Below are 18,201 nucleotides of genomic sequence, written 5' to 3' on the forward strand. Positions count from 1 at the left end.
GAATGGACTCCGGGCGGGTTAAAGTGTTGGATCTGTGGGCTCGGTTCGGCACGACGCTGCCTGGGAGCTACATGTAGGCGCTGAGGGGCTCCTCGGACGGTTCCGATCAGCTGAGGTCCACTCTTAGGTTCTGCTCGCGTCACCGCGGCTCTGGTTCCGTGAGCAGAGCGGGGGTGTGAGGCTTTGTGCCGGCTGGAGGCCCTCGGGCTCACAGCCAGCTGTGTGAAGCTGAAACATTTCTGTATTTTTATCATTTGACTCGGACTGTGACAGGTGTGTTCACGCTGATGACGTTTCTGCCTCCGAACCTCTTTATTTCAGGTTCACGCGCCTCAGCTCTGGGTTAGGGTCACCTGAGGAACCAGAACAGCCTCACCTGGCAAATTGCAAAGTGATGACGTTAAATCACCGGGTCCGTGGGTCTCCAGACCCTGTACAGACGAAACAAACTGACTAAGCTCATGTAAAAAACAAAAACAGCTGTTTGTTCCAAAGCAGATGTTTGTAGAGACTGAGCACAGCTGGTATCAGTCTGCAGTTACTCTTCATGAGAGGAGCACAGTGACACACGGAGACAGACTCCCTCAGAACTGAAACTGTGAAGTGTTGTGTGTCTCAGAGTACAAATACTGTGATAACTACTGCGCCAACAGTATCTGTAACAGGATAATATTTAGATCAAGTGGCTGGTACATAAAAAGACGAGGGTAGTGGGAGGCTGGGAAAGACTTACAGTGAGCTGTATGAGAGGCTGGGCACAGAGGATGGAGATGGAAAGGATGCGCAGCAGGTTGGAGTAATTAAGGACAGAGATGCAGACTACTAATGACTGAAAAGACTGTACAGCAACGATGGAAGTGGTACTTGGAATGGATGAAAGCTAGTTAGTGAACCAGGAAGTGCAGAGGACTAGTTGAGGAGGAGGGGAAAGGTTGATCTTAATGACATACCTGTGCAGGTGTGGAGATATCCAGGAGAGAGGGCAGGCTGTTTAACATACTGTGTGCTGGTCCTGAAGAACAGGCTGAGCTGTAGTAACTGCAGAGGGATGAAGATGTGAGACAGAGATGTTGAAGCTGGGCAAGAAGAGAGCTGATGATCAGTGAGCAGCAGCTTCATGCTCCACAGACGAAGTTTGCTTTGAGTGTTGATGGAAAGTTTAGAGAAGGTCACTGTGGTGCTGCATGAGGACGCACCTGAGGGCGGTGCGGGGCACGTATGAGGACAGGCAGTGGTGAGGTGTGCGCTCGGAGAGACAGATGTGTTGAAGGTGGGGGTGGGATTACGTCAGGGATCTGCTCTGAGCTTCTTCCTGTTTGCAGTGGTGCTGGACAGGCTGCCAGGAGGAGCAGGTGGAGGTATGCTCTGAAGGTGGTGGAAGGAGCCGAGGTCATGAGGGCTTAAGTTTGGTCGACCATCCAAAGAGAGTGTGGGTGGAGATGTGTGACAGAAGGATAGCAGCAACAGTGAAAGGAAAGGTTCAAAGGTCAGGGTGAGGAAGCAGCAAAAGTCTCTGCAGGATGTCTCCAGCTTCCTGTCCGGGTCAGGGCTCGGCACGTTCCTCTTTTCAGTAGTGTAGTCTAAGACTTTACGCCATAATTTTGTAGGTGGCGCTGTGGAGTGTGTGACGCCATGAAATACGAGGTTTGAGCAGTCCTGACCTGAGTGTTGGTGAAAATCACACATGGTTAGATTTAAACCGGCGGTGCCCAACCCCCGGGCCTCGGACCGGTACCGGTCCGTGAGTCATTTGGTACCGGGCCGCGAGAGTTGAGGCTCAGGTGTGAAATGTATAGTTTTCAGGGTTTTTATCGGTTTTCATCGTTATTTTGTTATCGTTTTTATCGTTTACTCGGTTTTCCTGGGTCTTTTCACGTGTTATGAATAAATCTTCTTTTTTTCGGTACCGGTACTGGTTTTATTTTGTTGTATTTATCCGCGACACCTTAAAGGCCGGTCCATGAAAATATTGTCGGGCATAAACCGGTCCGTGGCGCAAAAAAGGTTGGAGACCGCTGATTTAAATGATCTCCACCGGGTGGTGATGCTGACGGCGCTGTGACCTCCCTCGTCCTGCAGCTGCACGCGCGCCATTTGGGTCTAAGTGGTTTTAAATGGAAGCTCAGCTTCAGCGTCGTCAGTAAATGTGTTTGCAGCATCTGTTCCAGCTGCAGGCGACCAGTGAAACCAGTGAAACCTTCCCAGCTGCTGGGAGACGATTCTGTGTTCTGACAGTAAACTGATCTTTACTGAAGCTCGGCTGATGAACCATTTAATGGTGCGACCTTCAGCCATCATCGCTGCTCTTCTTATCAGTTTAATATGGTTTTAATACGCCGAGTGATGGATTGAGATCAGTCAGCTGATAAATCTGTGTGACTGGCTCTCTCCTGTTTTTGAGTAAATAAACCTTTAACGCCAAATTATTCAAATTTGTTATCATAATTTTGGTGAATTTGATGGAAAAAGTGTGGAAATGAAAACCAGCTGACTTCAGACGAACAGCTGCTCAGTGAAACACAGCAGCTGATGATCATTCCTGCCCAAAGCCCGCCCCCTCGCTCTCCTGGCCTCGACTTCGCGCCGCAGCGTCACAGTAACCGTTTCTTTCAGCCCGATTTATTTCAGGTTGTTTTTCTCAGCCCAGACTCTGCATGGCGTCGGATTGGCAGCAGCGGGAGTGAGCAGCCAATCAGCCGAGGACACCGGTAGCATCATGGCGTCTCGTCAGAGGAACTCGGTCCGGATCCTGTCCAGCCGGGAGCGCGGCTCGCAGATCTTTGGCTCGCAGCGCCTCCTGCAGCTCCTGGTGGAGGAGAAAGTCCGCTGGATGAAATGGCAGAGTCAGGCAAGTTTCAGCTTCTTCTTTCCTCTAAGAACCAAACCGTTTTCAGACAGCGCCCCCTACAGCCTACTCCCAGATGACATGCTAATAATTTAGCTTTTATTGCTCAGGCTTTCTGATGACTCTGTCTTCCTCCTGTTTGTGCGCTGACGCACTCATCAGCGCTTTGCAGATAAGAATCATCGTTAAAAATGTGTCACAATCAGTTTTTATCAACTTTGTTTTTCCTTGAGTTTTCCCAGCAGCTGCTGGGATGTATGTGGTTGAGTTTAACACCAGGCCTGCCTCCCAGCTTCGGCCACAGTGGGACAAATACACCCGTCTGAGGCGCTTCTGCTGCACAATAGAGAAGTGAGAGCTGTGGGGGTCGGAGCGTCGTGGGGAGGAACTGAAAACAAAATCAGGCTCAGGAGGGCGTTGTTGGGGAGCGGTGGGATTGTTCGCAGCAGGCGGCGTTGCTGATGTGTTGGAGTGTGTGCTTATGAGCGCTTCCCACTGAGTGTGAATGTTTGTGTCTCCAACAGAAGGTGGAGCTGCCGGACAGCCCTCGCTCAACTTTCCTGCTGGCCTTCAGCCCTGACAGGTGAGTCAAGTCAGAGCACAGGTGGAGGCGGAGACTCCGTCAGTACTGGATCTTTTTACCAGAGTATTATCGATGTAGTGTTTAATCAGGAGACTTTAGCAAAAAGACGTGTAGAAGTGTACATAGTTGAGATGAGGTGATACTGCAGTAAAGAGTCAGCTGGCCTTTCAGAGGAAACGTTGTGTCTGCAGGACCCTCATGGCGTCGACCCACGTCAACCACAACATTTACATAACAGAGGTGAAGACTGGAAAGTGCCTACATTCCTTAGTGGGCCACCGTAGAACCCCCTGGTGTGTGACCTTTCACCCCACAATTCCTGGCCTGGTGGCCTCTGGGTGCCTTGATGGCGAAGTCCGGATCTGGGACCTGCATGTGAGTACCCCCCCCCCAGACTAGGGCTGGGCCATATCATACGTTCACGGTAACACCGGTGTAACGTTGGGCAACGATAGGAAAATGAAACATGGCGATAGAATCTGGGTAAAACACGCATGCACAGTGCCTGTTTTCATACGCACATGGCAGCGATGCAGAATGAGAAGAGCGAAAGTGGATCGTTGAATGAAACAGATGAACCTGAACTGGTTTGTAAAAATGCTGCAGCTTCACTGGTGTGGAACTGGTTTAGCTTTCGTCAGATACACAACAAAGCACTATTTTTGGTAGCGCATGCTAGCGGGCCGTCGTTATTACCGTGTTGTTTGGAAAATACGACACACTTAAAATCAATCCTTTGATTTTTCTGAAAGTCGACAGAGCCCCTTATAATCCCGTGTGCCTTATGTATGAACTCTGGTTGTGTTTACTGACCTCGAAACGATTTTATGTGCACGGCGCTCGAACATCTGTCAAATGTTTCAGTACGACTTTGCTAAGCTACGAAGCCGCACCGCTTGATGGATTGTCGGAGCATTACGGCTATCGTAGGCGGAGCCTCGCGGAGTGATACGTGCTGTGCTTCAACATAATGTTACCGTATTGTGTGTGTTTAACCTCTTTTTAAGTGTAAACTGTCAGCAAAGAGTTTGCACTGTTACATTTTATATATTATAGAACTTTAATGCACATAAAAAACAGTTTAAGTAAAAATAAATGGATGTTTTTTTGTTTTTTTTCAATTATATCGTCAGTTATGTCGTTATCGCAGATTTTCAGATGTATGTGGTGATAAATATTTTTGGTCATATCTGCTCCACATCAGACGGTAACTGTAACTGCTCTGCAGGGCGGGAGTGAGAGCTGGTTTACTGAGAGCAACGTCGCCATCGCCTCCCTGGCCTTCCACCCAACTGCTCAGCTGCTCCTGATCGCCACCAACAATGAGCTCCACTTCTGGGACTGGAGCCGCCCCGAGCCCTTCGCCGTGGTGAAAACGGGCAGCGACACGGAGAGAGTGCGGTGGGTTAAACACGGCCGCTGGTCAGAGGTCGAGTCTGAGCGCGTGCATGACGTGACAGTAATAACAGAGCGTGCTGCTGTTTTTATTAACATGTCACTGGAGGTGTTTTCATCGACTTCTTCTCTGTCTGTGTCAGGTTGGTGCGCTTCGACCCTCTCGGTCACAACCTGCTCACGGCGATCGTGAATCCATCCAATCAGCAGGTACGACGATGATCTGAAGCCATTTCTTAGCGAGGTAGCGTCATGTTTCAGAGGATGACAGCCATGTTTCACCTCAGCTGCACGCCTCACCGAGAGAGCGAGTAATGCATGTAAACAAACATCACGCTGTCATGGACCTGAGGGCGTGCCGAGCCCTGAGAGGCGGAGCTAGCACCGAGTCAGGTGGACCTGCCCCCTCGCTCCTGTGTGGATCCTCGGTTTGGTCATTACAGTGTTCCTGTCTCTGTGTTCTGATTGGTTGATTTTTCTGGGAGGTGACTGCAGACACGTTGCTGAGGATGACATCACCACAGCAGGCTTTGGGTGACAGGTAGACGAGGTCGTCCCGTCCCCGCCGTTTAACCTGATCAGGTGTTTTCTTCTTCTCTGCCTCCTTTAGGGCGAGGAGGACTCGGAGGTTCCCATGGACAGCGTCGAGATGCCTCACTTCCGTCAGCGCTCCTTCCTGCCTTCCCAGCCGGTTCGCCGCACGCCCATCCTCCACAACTTCCTCCACATCCTGTCGTCCCGCTCGCCCGGGGCTCAGGCCGGAGGCGAGCAGCCGCGGCCTCTCGGGGAAAATGGAAGCAACATGGCGGAGTCTCCCAGCATCCCTTTGGCCCAGTACCCCAGCTCGGAGCGCGGCCCGCCCCTGCCCGGCTGCACCCAGCACCTGGGCATGGTGTGCATGTGCAGTCGCTGCTCCATCAGTCGAACGGCGCCCCCGCCAGACGGAGCCTCTGTGCCTCCGCCCGATCCACGGGCATCATCGGACTCACTCCAGCCGCCCCCGGCCTCCACCTTCTCCTCAGCTCGCACTGAGCCCAGACAGCCCTCGGAGCGAACCTCCGCCTTTACCTCCGTCTACTACAGCGCCGGCGCTTCTCTTAACCCCGCCCCTCCGGGCGGCCACGAGCCGCACTCCACGCCCAGACCGGCACCCGACTGGACTCGCAACCTGCTGAGTGTGAGGGAGGGGGGGATAAATCCTGGCATGCTGCCTCCCAGAACCTCCGCCTCCTCCTCCATCAGCCTTCTGTCTGTGCTCCGCCAGCAGGAGGGCTCCTCCCACTCCCCCGTCTACACCTCCGCCACCGAGGGGCGGGGTTTCCCCCAGCAGGGAGAGCCCGGAGCCCGGGATACGGCCAGCACGAGCAGCGGGCATCACCCGTTCTGGGACAGCGCCCGTGGCAACACGGCGTCCTTCCGCAACGTGCTGCAGTGCAACCTGAGCCGCTACTTCCTGGAGATCGGCCCCATCGACATGGAGCCGGCGCTGGGCGGCGCCATGGCCGACGGAGGCCAGGAGCAGAGTCAGGAACTGCTCAACAACAACATGGACCCGGACCGGCCCGGGCCTTCCTCATCCTCCTCCTCCTCCACCCCCACCATCATCCACTACCAGCCTCCCCTCCCCCCGCCCCCCAGCTCCCACAGCCTGGAGAACAACGTCCCTCCCCCCGCCTCCCGAGGTCACCTGAACCGCTGCCGGGCCTGCCACAACCTGCTCACCTTCAACCACGACTCCCAGCGCTGGGAGCGCAAGACCTCCTCCGCCTCCACCTCCATGCTGGACCCCCCCTCGTCCTCCTCTGCTTCTTTTCCCTCCCCTTCCTCTCACTGGCAGCCCGACGAGGCCAGGAGGATGCTGGAAGTCCAAACGCAGGAGAGGAGGGCGCCTCCTGAGTCCAGCGAGCAGCCGCCTCCCCCAGCAGCAACAGTGGGAGGAACAGGAGTGGCCTTCCCCATTGCCCCGTCCTCCACCCAGCCCGGGGAGCAGACGGTGGGCCTGGTGTACAACCAGGACACGGCGCAGTGGGAGAGGGTGTACCGGCAGGCTGCGTCAGGCCGGCCGGCGGAGCCACCGGAGGCCTTAAGCCAAGAAATGCCCGTCGACCCCCCAGACGAGGACTCCCTCAGGAGGTACGTCACCTTTTCTTTTCACCATCGCAGCTTCATGAGGTCAGACCGTCGCTCCTAAACGAGCCTCGTTTTACTCGTGAACTCGCCAGCAGAGTGTTTGCTGAGCTCAGCCCCCTGCTGGGCTTTAGGAGAAATGCAGGTTTAAGCAGCACTGTGAGGGTGACTGTTGTCTGCTTGATATCACACAGCTGAGCATGAAAGCAGTGCTTATAATCAGCTACCATCTGTGTCTCGAACACTGAGCGCGCTCTGTGTGTTTCTCGCCCAGGCGGCTGCTGGAATCCTCTCTCCTGTCACTGTCTCGCTACGACATGTCCGGCTCCAGAGACCACCCCATCTACCCCGACCCAGCCAGGTACAGAAGCACCGCCGTGGACCTCGAGTCCAGGTTCAATATGGGCTTTGATTTAACTCTCCCAGGCCAGCTTAGCACGAGTCGCAGTTCAGAATAATCCTCCTTTATCTCGCACTGGGCCACATTAGAGGTGCTGTCTGTGACATCACACAGATCTAAACGTAGAAAAAGCGTTGAGCTCATTAAACTAGTTCTTAAAAATGTGAACGCCCACCAGTGGAATAAGACCTGAACGCTGCAGCAGGGGTTAAATGTGAGCGGCTGCACACGCTTGTGTTTCTGGGTAAATGATGGACAAAGCCGAGGTCGCTGGGTTTGCCTCTGTCCAGGTCAGAGTTTGAGAGGTTTCTGCAGACACGTGCTGATAAAGAGTTTTTGCCCTCTGCTGTGCAGGCTTTCTCCAGCAGCTTACTACGCTCAGAGGATGATCCAGTATCTGTCGAGGCGCGACAGCATTCGCCAGCGCTCGCTCCGGTACCAGCAGAACCGGCTGCGGGCCATGTCGTCCTCCTCGTCGGACAGCCCGGCCAGCAACCCGCCCGGCTCCATGGACAGTGGCGACGTGGACTTTGAGGATCTCGAGTAAGTTTCAGTCGCCTTCCTCTCATGGTTCACACAGCACACTGTGACCTGAGCCGGTCTTACCCTGTCAGCGCAGCAGCTGCAGTGACAGGCTAGGACAGGGTTGCCTCGTTAGTTTAGCTCAGGGGTGTCAAACTCAAATACACAGTGGGCCAAAATTCAAAACTGGAACAAAGTCGCGGGCTAACATTAATATTTATCGAAAAAAAAAATCTTCCTCCAGATTTAAGAGTTAATCTTTTCTTATGGACTCAAATAAGTTTTGCTGGAAAACTGAATATGGAACAAGCAAAGCTTAATACTAAACAATATATATATTAGCTGTATAACACCAGTAGGCCAGCTCTAATAGTAATTTGGTATGGCTTCGCAGGCCAAATGTAATTATGCTGCGGGCCAAATTTGGCCCGCGGGCCAGAGTTTGACACCTATGGTTTAGCTCGTTAGGTTGGCTCGCTAGGTTAGCTCGTTAGGTTGGCTCGTTAGGTTGGCTCGCTAGCTTGGCGCGTTAGCTTAGCTCGGCGCGTTAGCTTAGCTCGTTAGGTTGGCTCGCTAGGTTGGCTCGTTAGCTTAGCTCGTTAGGTTGGCTCATTAGGTTGACTCGTTAGGTTGGCTCGTTAGCTTAGCTCGTTAGGTTGGCTCATTAGGTTGACTCGTTAGGTTGGCTTGCTAGGTTGACTCGTTAGGTTGGCTTGCTAGGTTGGCTCGTTAGGTTGGCTCGTTAGCTTAGCTCGTTAGGTTGGCTCGTTAGGTTGGCTCGTTAGGTTGGCTCGTTAGGTTGGCTTGCTAGGTTGGCTCGCTAGGTTGGCTCGTTAGCTTAGCTCGTTAGGTTGGCTCGTTAGCTTAGCTCGTTATGTTAGCTCGTTAGGTTGGCTCGTTAGGTTGACTCGTTTCAAGTAAAACTAATCTGAGACGTTTTCAGTGGGAGAAACATTTCATCACTCGTCCAGGTGACTGCAGGTTTCAACCTTATTTGCACAATGACTGAAACTAACACCACAGACTAACAACAGGCTGTGAGGTCAGTTTATGATCACTGATCAATAACCATGAGTCCCATTCTCAGAGAGTTGAATGGCTGCAATCACAGCATGTAAGATGGTGACAGATGTACCTTTAGGCCCCTCCTCCAGAGATGGTCTTTCCCTTTTCACTCAAACCAGCGTTCCTCCCTGTCCAGGATGTGACATCCTCATCATTAAGGCGTGGCCACGGGCCCTCGGCTCTGGTGGATTATTGAGCGTGCATTAGGAGGAGTGGTTAAAACTGTGTAACGGCGCACGGCGGTCCATCATCGAAGATTAGAAAATGAATCGGGACAAAACACAGTTCTGGAGTCGGTTCAGGAATTTGCCTCAGATGTTTAAAATTGCTGAAATCGGACGTGAGCTCGTAAATTATCCTCACTATTTTACCTGCCGTCAGGTAGGCGGGTCCACAGACGGCGTTTGTGCCCCGCCATCGTATTTTGGCTCTGAGCTGTCCTGTAGAAACGCAGCATGCAGCCCTGATGTTGTTGACTCGAGTCCTCGTGTTTCCGTCCCAGCCTCTCCCGTGGTGGGCGGGGCTCTTTTCACCGCGCTGTAGATATGTTTGCGTGCAGCGTCTCTCAGCTGCCCTCTTATTGGCCACAGCTAAATTCAGTTGTTTTCAAAACAGAGGCTGAATTGAATTTAGTTTCATCAAAACCAATCCGACAGACCCGCGAAGATGGGAAACTGGCGATGCCCGGCGGGCTCAGATCATGTGATTACAGCGATGAATGACATCACCGCAGTAACGAGTTTTGATGTGTGCGAACGCTGGTTGAGTCGCGGTTGTTGTTCAGTCCTTCTCTTTGTTTCTGCAGCGATAACAGTGACAGAACGCGACACCGGACGCCTCGAAACGCCAGGATGTCTGCGCCCTCGCTGGGCCGCTTCGTCCCTCGGTGAGTTGGCTCCGAACCCGCCGCTGAACCTGGTAAACTCGCGCTCACCGCTTTGGTTCTCATTGCTGTTTGTCATCCTGCAGCCGATTCCTCCTGCCCGAGTACCTGCCCTACGCCGGGATCTTCCACGAGCGAGGGCAGCCCGGGCTCGCCACACACTCCTCTGTCAACAGGGTGCTCGCAGGTATGCACACACACACACACACACACACACGCCTTCTTCAAATGGAGATGTGGGTTACCGAGCGTGCCCAGTGACGCCGTTTCCTGTCCTCCACAGGGGCGTCGATCGGGGACGGTCAGTCTGCGGTCGCCAGCAACATCGCCAACACCACGTACCGCCTGCAGTGGTGGGACTTCACCAAGTTTGACCTTCCTGAGATCAGCAATGGTACGAGCGCTTGAATCCTCTGCTGTAGTTCAACTTTATACTTCCTGCTCAGCCCGGTGTGGAGGGGTTAAAGGTCACTCTGAGTCTGAGGATGTTTGTCTGAACACCTCACAGACTCCCTCCCTCTCTCTCTGCCCCCCCCCACAGCCTCAGTCAACGTTCTGGTGCCAAACTGTAAAATCTACAATGACGCCAGCTGTGACATCTCTGCGGACGGGCAGCTGCTGGCGGTTTTCATTCCCAGCAGCCAGCGCGGTTTCCCAGACGAGGGCATCCTGGCCATCTACTCGCTCGCCCCCCACAACCTGGGAGAGATGCTGTACACCAAGCGATTCGGTACGTCCTCACAGAGACGGCGTCTCTCTGTCACACGTCTGGGTTTGTAGGATGGTGACGATGACGGCGGTGTTTTCTCCCTCAGGTCCAAACGCCATCTCCGTCAGCTTGTCTCCGATGGGCTGTTACGTGATGGTGGGCCTGGCCTCCCGCAGGATCTTGCTGCATCCCACCACTGACCACATGGTGGCGCAAGTCTTCCGCCTGCAGCAGCCGCACGGAGGAGAGACGTCCATCAGGGTGAGAGGGGCGTCGGATTTATTTGATAGAAAGCTGCACAAAATCCAGATCAGAGCAGAGATCAGGTTTGTTTTTACAGAGGACAGATCTGAAAACTGTCAGGTCAGCTGGCAGCATGTAAACGATGATGATGATGTCAGACAAGTTGAAGAGTTTGTGTGAAATCAGATTTTTTTTTTTAAGGGAATTTTTCCTCCACATTCATGAAAACTCACCAAGCCTTCATGTTTCACTGTAAAAGGCTGCTGGGTGTGAGTCTGATAACCTGAGAAGGATTTAGAAATTGGTACCATAGGTGAGTTTGAATCTCAGTAAAGGTCAGAGGTAGGTGTGGGCGATATAAACGATATAAATTTGGCCAACGATAGAGATTTTGACTATACCGCTCTATCGCGATAGCGCATGTTGATGATGTCATCAAGCTGCGCCTGTTTTTGGTCGAAAGCATCGCAGCGGCTAAAACTATTATCATTTGCAAATTATGGCGGGCGACAGTCACAGCAAAGAGATGAAGCACTTTTGAAATATGGGGAAAGCCAAAAACTGCGCTTCCTCCACTTCAGTAACATTGATTCATTAATGTTGAATTCTCTGCAGCTGCTCTGTTCTCATGTTGTTGCAGTATATTAATAACTAACCTCGTATTGTGGATGAATGATCTCAGTTGTTCTCCTGACTGAAGTTTGGCCCGTGTACAGCATCCTGCTATGCGATTGCATTTGTCCCTGACCACCAGAATCCTTCACGTTAACTTTTATCGATTGGAGAAAAAGTTGGTGTTCATCCTCCAGCTTCACTGTGCTAATGTTATGCTAACATAGCTGTGTAGCTAGCAATCACATAGCACAACATTATCTACCAGCTAGCCCAACTTCAGTAACCCTGCAAACACCACTGCTGTTTAGTTTTCTGTCTTCATTTATGTTGGAAATGATAGCAGAGCTGTACGTTTGAATTAGTTTCAAAAATCTCTCAGTCAGAACATGCTATGAAATGTTTAGGTGGAAGCTAGCGAGCTAACTTCCTGTTAGCTAACTTCCTGCTAACTTCTAACTCCATAAATTCTGTTTTTATGGATGTTAAACTTAATTGTTACACCTGATAAAGCAGCAACGCTGATAATTTTATTAAAGATGAAAGAATTTAGACCATTTTTAACTCTGTGTTCGTTTGACTTTGGGACCTGAAGCTGACTGAGTTTAGGACCCAGATTCCTCCGTGAAGCTCCTCCCTACGGCAGCCGTAATGCTCTGACAATCCATCAAGCAGTGCAGCTTACCAAAGTTGTACTAAAACATTTTTAACAGATTTCTGCAGCCAAAATCGGTTCGAGGTCAGTAAACACAACCAGAATTCATACATAAGGCACACTCTCGATTTTTGAGAAAATTAAAGGATTGTAAGTGTGGAAAATACGTTATACAGAAGAAAAGAATATATCGTGATATATATCATTACCGCACGTGCTTCAAATTATATCACGATCTGGATTTTAGGCCATATCGCCCAGCCCTAGTCAGAGGTCAACTTTTTAAAAAATCCTGAATAGCAAGTCGTACCGCCCACTGCCAGTGTTTCGTTATTTTCAGGAGAACATTCAGGAGAACAGAATGGGACGCTCCCTGCACTGCAGAGTCCACGTTTGGGAAAAGCTGGTTTTACGCAGCTTTGCTGTGACATGTGCTTCAGCTGCGGTGCGTCTGTGTTTCAGATGGTGTTCAACGTGGTCTACCCCATGGCTCCGGACCAGAGGCGCCACGTCAGCATCAACTCTGCTCGCTGGCTGCCGGATCCAGGGATGGGACTGGCTTACGGAACCAACAAGGGAGACCTGGTGATCTGCCGGCCTGTGTGAGTCTGCAGACACCAAAACAAAGTCCCGCTAAGTCAGACATCTCAAAAACGCTGGTCGGGGATGGAGGTCGGCGTGCAGATTCAGGCTTCTGCAGCTGACTGTGCGAATGAGAAGCTGCAGACTGAGCGAGACGTTAAATAACCGTGCACGCGTTCAGCTGTCCTGCTCTCAGAGCTCCCTCCCGTCTTCTGATCTGATTATCCTCAAACCAAGCAGGAAGACCATTAACTGGAGGACCCTGATTAGTGTGTTTAATGCTGTTGTGTGAGTCCACGAAGCTCCGCCCCCTCCGTGAGGCTTCCTGAGTGGAAGTGAACTGACCAGCTTTGGTTTTGTGTGTGTAGGTTCTATCGAAGCGACGGCGAGAGCCCCAGCGAGTCGAGCAGCGAGCCACTGTTCAGCGTCAACAACAGCGGAACGAGCCGGAGCCGAGGCTCCGACAGGCCGGGGTGAGTTCAGGGCCCGCGGCGATGTTTGTGCGTGGTTGTGGTCGGTGTCGCAGCTGACGGGCGCTCAGGTTATTTGACCCTTTAAAACCTGAAACGTGAAATCTTCACGTTTTGAGACAAAGTATATAAAAATCTATCAAATCTGCATGTAAATTCTAATTTGTTACATAACCATATTTTTGCGATTTAGCCTTTAAAAACATTTATTTTGAGTCACACTGATGATGACGAAGCCTGAAAGCTCACAGAAACACGTCACATACGATCCGCTCGGCTTTGAGGGGTTAAAGCTGCATTTTGTACATTTGTTTGAAAATGGATTCAAAGCTTCGGCAGAAACTGAACCAGGTAACAGCGTGGAGGCGGGGCTAAAAAGAAACGCACACAGCTCAAAGTCTCCTCACGCCTCTCCGTCGATCGCTGCCCCCTGCTGGTGAGAGTTTATCGCTACGTGTCTGGATCTTTGAGTTTCTGATTGGCCTGTGATTCATTTTCAGGCCGAACCGCTCCGGCTGGAGGCTGGACAGAGACATGGGACTGATGAACGCCATCGGCCTGCAGCCCCGACACCCCACCCCTTCAGTGACATCGCAAGGAACCCAGACGCCAATCATCCAGCTGCAAAACGCTGAGACTCAAACCGAGAGGGAGCTGTCGGAGCCGAGCGCCTCGCAGCCCGCTCAGAGTACTGACACACACACAACCCCGTTCAACTATCTTAGTGAGGACCTTCATTGACATAATGGTTTCCCTAACCCTAACCATTAAAAATGAACGCCTAACCCCAAACCTAACCATGACCTAACAGTGACCCTGACACTAATCTCAAAAATGCTTCAAACTCGTGAGGACTTTGGTCCCCACGAGTATAGCAAACTACCAATTTCTGGTCCCCATGAAGATGTTAATACCGTCCACTGTAAGCAGAGCTGTGTGTGTGTGTGTGTGTGTGTGTGGTCTCTGTCTCGGTCTCATCAGGTGTGTTTCTTCCCAGGTGTCCCTCCTGAAGCTCCGTCCACCAGTGGAGCAGCTCAGGCTCAGGTGGAGGCGTCTCAGAGCAGCCAAGCTCAGGAGGAAGTCCCAGCTGAAGCAGAGACCGGCACCTCCACCGCTGCTGGTACTCCACCCACATGACATCATAATAACCTCTGTTACTGCTGCATCATCATCATCGTCGTCTCATTTCTGCCTCCGTGTCGATCCTCAGTTTTTACCTCGACATTAGGGGTGCAATGATACTCGTATCAATATCGAACCGTTCGATACAGTGCTTTCGGTTCGGTACGCATATGTATCAAACAATACAAGATTTTTAATTTATTTTATCAACTTTCCTTCTGACGGTGCTGTCTGTGTTGAGCGCTCAGTGGATCTGCGCTCGACAGTGCAGCCTAGGCGGAGTAGTCGAACGCAGAGTCACTGAGCGCAGGGCAAGCTAGCAAGACAGAAGCTAAGCTCGTTGCAACATGGCAAATTGAACCTCCCCCACCCTCATTCAGATCTGGCGTTTGGAACTATTTTGGTCTTCATGTGACGTATGACCCTGAAGGTAAGCGCGTCATGGACTAAAGTAAAACAGTATGTTGGATGTGCCTGCAATGCTCAATTACATGGGTGGGAACTAGCTCGCTAGCGCAGTTAGCTCGCTAGCGCAGTTAGCTCGCTAACGTGTTGGCCGTCCAGCCCCACGCACGGGGCGATCCGCGGTAGCTCGTTAACGGAGATTTGCCGTGTTGTGGCGTTAACGTCATTTCAGATTAACGCTGACAGCACTAGTGGGAACACAACGAATATGACTGCACATTTACTCCGACATCATCCTCGTGCAAAGACAAGTGGAAGCAGACAAAAACAACAAGCACGCATGCTGCAAACTTTAGCCGAGTCATTTAGACAGCCGTTAGCACATGATTCTCCTTATGGGGACCTGATATGTTTAATATGCTGCTGAGAATATAGCCCAGAAGAAGCGTATAGTAGAGCTTTTATTTTGGAAAGAGACATTTCTCTGTAATAAACTCTCTTTTCCAAAGATGAGTTATTTCTCCATCAGATTTATTTTTATTACTTTGTTGTTTCAGCAACATTAAATTTAAAAACTGTACTTTTGAGTTAAAATATATATTTATAATTTTAATAAATGACAAATTAAAAAAGCATGAACATTTTTTTTGTATCGAAAAAATATCAAACCGTGAATTTTGTGTATCGCTGCACCCCTACTCGAGATGTTTGTTTTGTTACAAAGATTTATGTCAAACATCATTTATGTTCTGTGTGTGTTTTGGATGAAATGTTGTGTTTGTATTTAAAGATAAATATTTATAAACAGACGACCTGAGGGGAGACTGGATGATGATGATGATGATGATGATGATGATCACGCTGCCTCTGTCTCTCTTTGCTTCAGGAGAGTCTTCCGAGTTCGGGTCTGGCGAGGACGCTCTGGCACGAATCCGCCGGCTGATCGCTGAAGGCGGCATGACGGCGGTGGTCCAGCGGGAGCAGAGCACCACCATGGCCTCGATGGGCGGCTTTGGGAACAACATCATCGTCAGCCACCGCATCCACCGTGGCTCGCAGACGGGCGCCTCCAGGGCCACCGCCGAGCCCGTCGCCGCGGCCCCCTCCACCTCCGGTCCGCTCCTCGTCGCCTCGCAGCCCCAGTCCTACCTGCGCCCGGCGCCGCAGGCCAGCGAACAGCTCACTCCCGTGTGGGCCCCGCCGCCGCCCACGCTCTCTCTGGCTGTGGACGTGGACGATGTGTTCGACGGCGGGCGGGCGGACGACAACTCCTTGCCGGGTCCCTCCTCTTCCTCCTCCTCCTCCTCTCACAGCCCCCTCCCTGGCGGCCCCAACAGTTACCCCGGTGACCCATACAGCAGGTAGTCCTCCTATTGGCTGACGGTTAAGGGGGCTCCTCAAAGCCTTATCTCACAAAAATGGGTGCTGCTTCGACCCCACACAGGGTCTCCCACCTGGAAACGAAGGGACACAAAGACCTCCCCCCCCCTCCCCCTAGCCTTTCTGTTGAGTGGCGTTGGCGCTCGTGAACCCAGACCGAAGCTGGACGCCATCATTCCTCACAGGAGGAGCCCCTACTTGAACGGAGGAACGGAGCTCCTCCCCACCTGATTCTCTCCCAGCACGATGAAGGTCGAGGTTCCTGACGCGCTGCGCCTGGCGAGGAAGGGGTGGGGGTGTGGCTTCTTTCACATTTACTCCAACGTGCTGCGTTTGGTGCCATGTGACGTTACCTTAGATGTGAAATAGTGATTGAAGTGTTTGAACTCAGCACGACGTGTTTGTGTCACTGCTGCGTGTGCCTGAGGCAGGACTCTGCACGGCGGCGTGGCGGCGAGCGATGACTGAACGCACACGCTCGACTAAACGAACGGAAGCTCCTGCATGTCTGAAATAATGCTGCAGCTCATCGAACACGTGTTGGTGTTTAAGGCTGAAAACGAGGAGAATCACTTCCTGTTAGGGCAACGAGGGGGCGGAGCTTCACCTGCTCTGACCCCTCCCCACCCCGCCAACCCCACCCAGCTGCACTACAGTGTGTTTGGTGCTAACCAAGGTGTGTGTGTGTGTGTGTGTGTGTGTGTGTGTGTGTGTGCTCACTGAAACCACAGTTTGTCTGTTTTTCTTTGGGGGGGGGGGGGGGTAGCTGAGCGTCTCTGCGTTTCCTGTCCGCCTCATCACGTTTGGATGTTTGCATCTCAGAGCGGTCTCAGGTCACGGTGAAGGTGATTGCGAGGTGGGGTTTAGCCAGTGGGGGCGGGGTTTCACAGGGGCGTGGGGTTCTCTACGAGCTGGGTGAAAGGTCTGCGGGTTTCTCGTGGGCGCCGCACTGACCGATGCTCTAAATGTAGAAACAAAACGTTCCAGAAAGCTGCAGCGTTGGTCCTCCGTGCAGGAACGACGCTGCAGCGTGAGCGCGCCGACCGCCAACTCCACGCTACGACGCCGGAGATCAATCGTCTTTGTAACGGTTTCATCCAAACTCGCCGATTGGTCGACATTCAGCCTGTGCGGTCACTTCCTGCTGTCACTGACCAGGTGATGAGTGGATTTATTATCATCATCATTATGACTTTTTTATTAAGGACGGAGAACTGCAGACTCTCCCTGTCGTCTTCTGTTCAACGACCAAAATAAAGTCCAAGACTTTTGTTTTCTTCCTTTTGGGTTTTTTTGTGGGGGGGGTCAATGAGCCGAAGAGTCAAAGTGTGTGTGTGTCTGTGTGTCTGTGTGTGTGTGTGTGTGTCTTCCACTACAGGAACTTGCTGTTGCTCGGTAACATCCAATCTAAACCCTCAGATTTCACTCAGTGTTCTTGGACAGCCTCTTAGTGACCTCACAGCAGCCATGTTATTGGTCCAGAGGCCACACCCCTAATAATACAAACCCTTCTCCAATTAAGACAGGTGAGTTATAGAGCCCCGCCCCACAGGTGTTACAAAGGGGAAGTGATGTATAGAGACCAGAACAGTTTGTCAGGCTGTAGACGTTAGAGTGTGTGGGGCCTCTGCTGGACGTCAGAGGAACTGCAGGTTTTGGTTGGACGTTGCTGTTCGGGTCACCGAGCTCCTGTAGTGGAAGATGTCTGAGTGGGCGCGCGCACGCACACACGCACGCACGCACGCACACACACACACACACACACACACACACCTTTCCTCATCCTTCAAAATCCTGCAGAAGAAAACTTGAATTTTTGTGATCAAGCGCAACTTTTCCTTCCTGCAGCGTCCAGCTGTCCTTTTGTTTCCACATGTGCTTAAAGTTCATGTACTGATAGCATTTTAAGGTGGGGCTGTGGGTGGGGCTGTGGGTGGAGCTCTGGGATTCATGACACTTTTTATTGAAGCTTTTACTCTGCAGGCGAGACTCTGAATGCTCCTCCTGGCTTTTTACTTGATCAGTGAACATTTTAGCGTGTGTGTGAGATCAGGGTGGGGGGGTGGATGTGCGCAGCGGTGTGATCGGTACCTGTGTGTCAGAGTTTGTACAGCGCTAACGTGACTCTTTGCTTTGACTTTTAGATGTAATTAAAGAGCTTTGAGAGTTCCTCTGTGCTCCTGTTTCTTCACTGCGTCACAAA

At 51.8% G+C, this 18,201-nt stretch overlaps 1 protein-coding gene across 6 annotated transcripts in view; it reads left to right on the forward strand.

The window, feature by feature from the left end:
- ambra1b (autophagy/beclin-1 regulator 1b) overlaps positions 1-18,201 on the forward strand; it is a 32,408-nt gene that overhangs the window by 500 nt on the left and 13,707 nt on the right. For 3 of the 6 annotated variants that reach the window (XM_085168850.1, XM_085168852.1, XM_085168849.1), the window contains exons 2-19: positions 2,643-2,848; positions 3,370-3,428; positions 3,620-3,803; positions 4,657-4,829; positions 4,967-5,033; positions 5,434-6,956; positions 7,225-7,311; positions 7,705-7,893; positions 9,743-9,823; positions 9,907-10,007; positions 10,104-10,214; positions 10,362-10,550; positions 10,636-10,790; positions 12,502-12,641; positions 12,990-13,094; positions 13,592-13,815; positions 14,089-14,211; positions 15,505-18,167. In XM_085168850.1, the coding sequence (XP_085024976.1) occupies positions 2,717-2,848; positions 3,370-3,428; positions 3,620-3,803; positions 4,657-4,829; positions 4,967-5,033; positions 5,434-6,956; positions 7,225-7,311; positions 7,705-7,893; positions 9,743-9,823; positions 9,907-10,007; positions 10,104-10,214; positions 10,362-10,550; positions 10,636-10,790; positions 12,502-12,641; positions 12,990-13,094; positions 13,592-13,815; positions 14,089-14,211; positions 15,505-15,983 (4,122 nt within the window). In that variant the 5' untranslated portion in view covers positions 2,643-2,716 and the 3' untranslated portion in view covers positions 15,984-18,167. Of the gene's footprint in view, positions 1-2,642; positions 2,849-3,369; positions 3,429-3,619; positions 3,804-4,656; positions 4,830-4,966; positions 5,034-5,433; positions 6,957-7,224; positions 7,312-7,704; positions 7,894-9,742; positions 9,824-9,906; positions 10,008-10,103; positions 10,215-10,361; positions 10,551-10,635; positions 10,791-12,501; positions 12,642-12,989; positions 13,095-13,591; positions 13,816-14,088; positions 14,212-15,504; positions 18,168-18,201 lie in introns of those variants that run through there. The other 3 variants (XR_014875421.1, XM_085168853.1, XM_085168851.1) reach the window with 3 other exon arrangements.

This window comes from Neolamprologus multifasciatus, chromosome 7 (assembly GCF_963576455.1).
Source record: "Neolamprologus multifasciatus chromosome 7, fNeoMul1.2, whole genome shotgun sequence".
Taxonomy (NCBI): Eukaryota; Metazoa; Chordata; class Actinopteri; order Cichliformes; family Cichlidae; genus Neolamprologus; species Neolamprologus multifasciatus.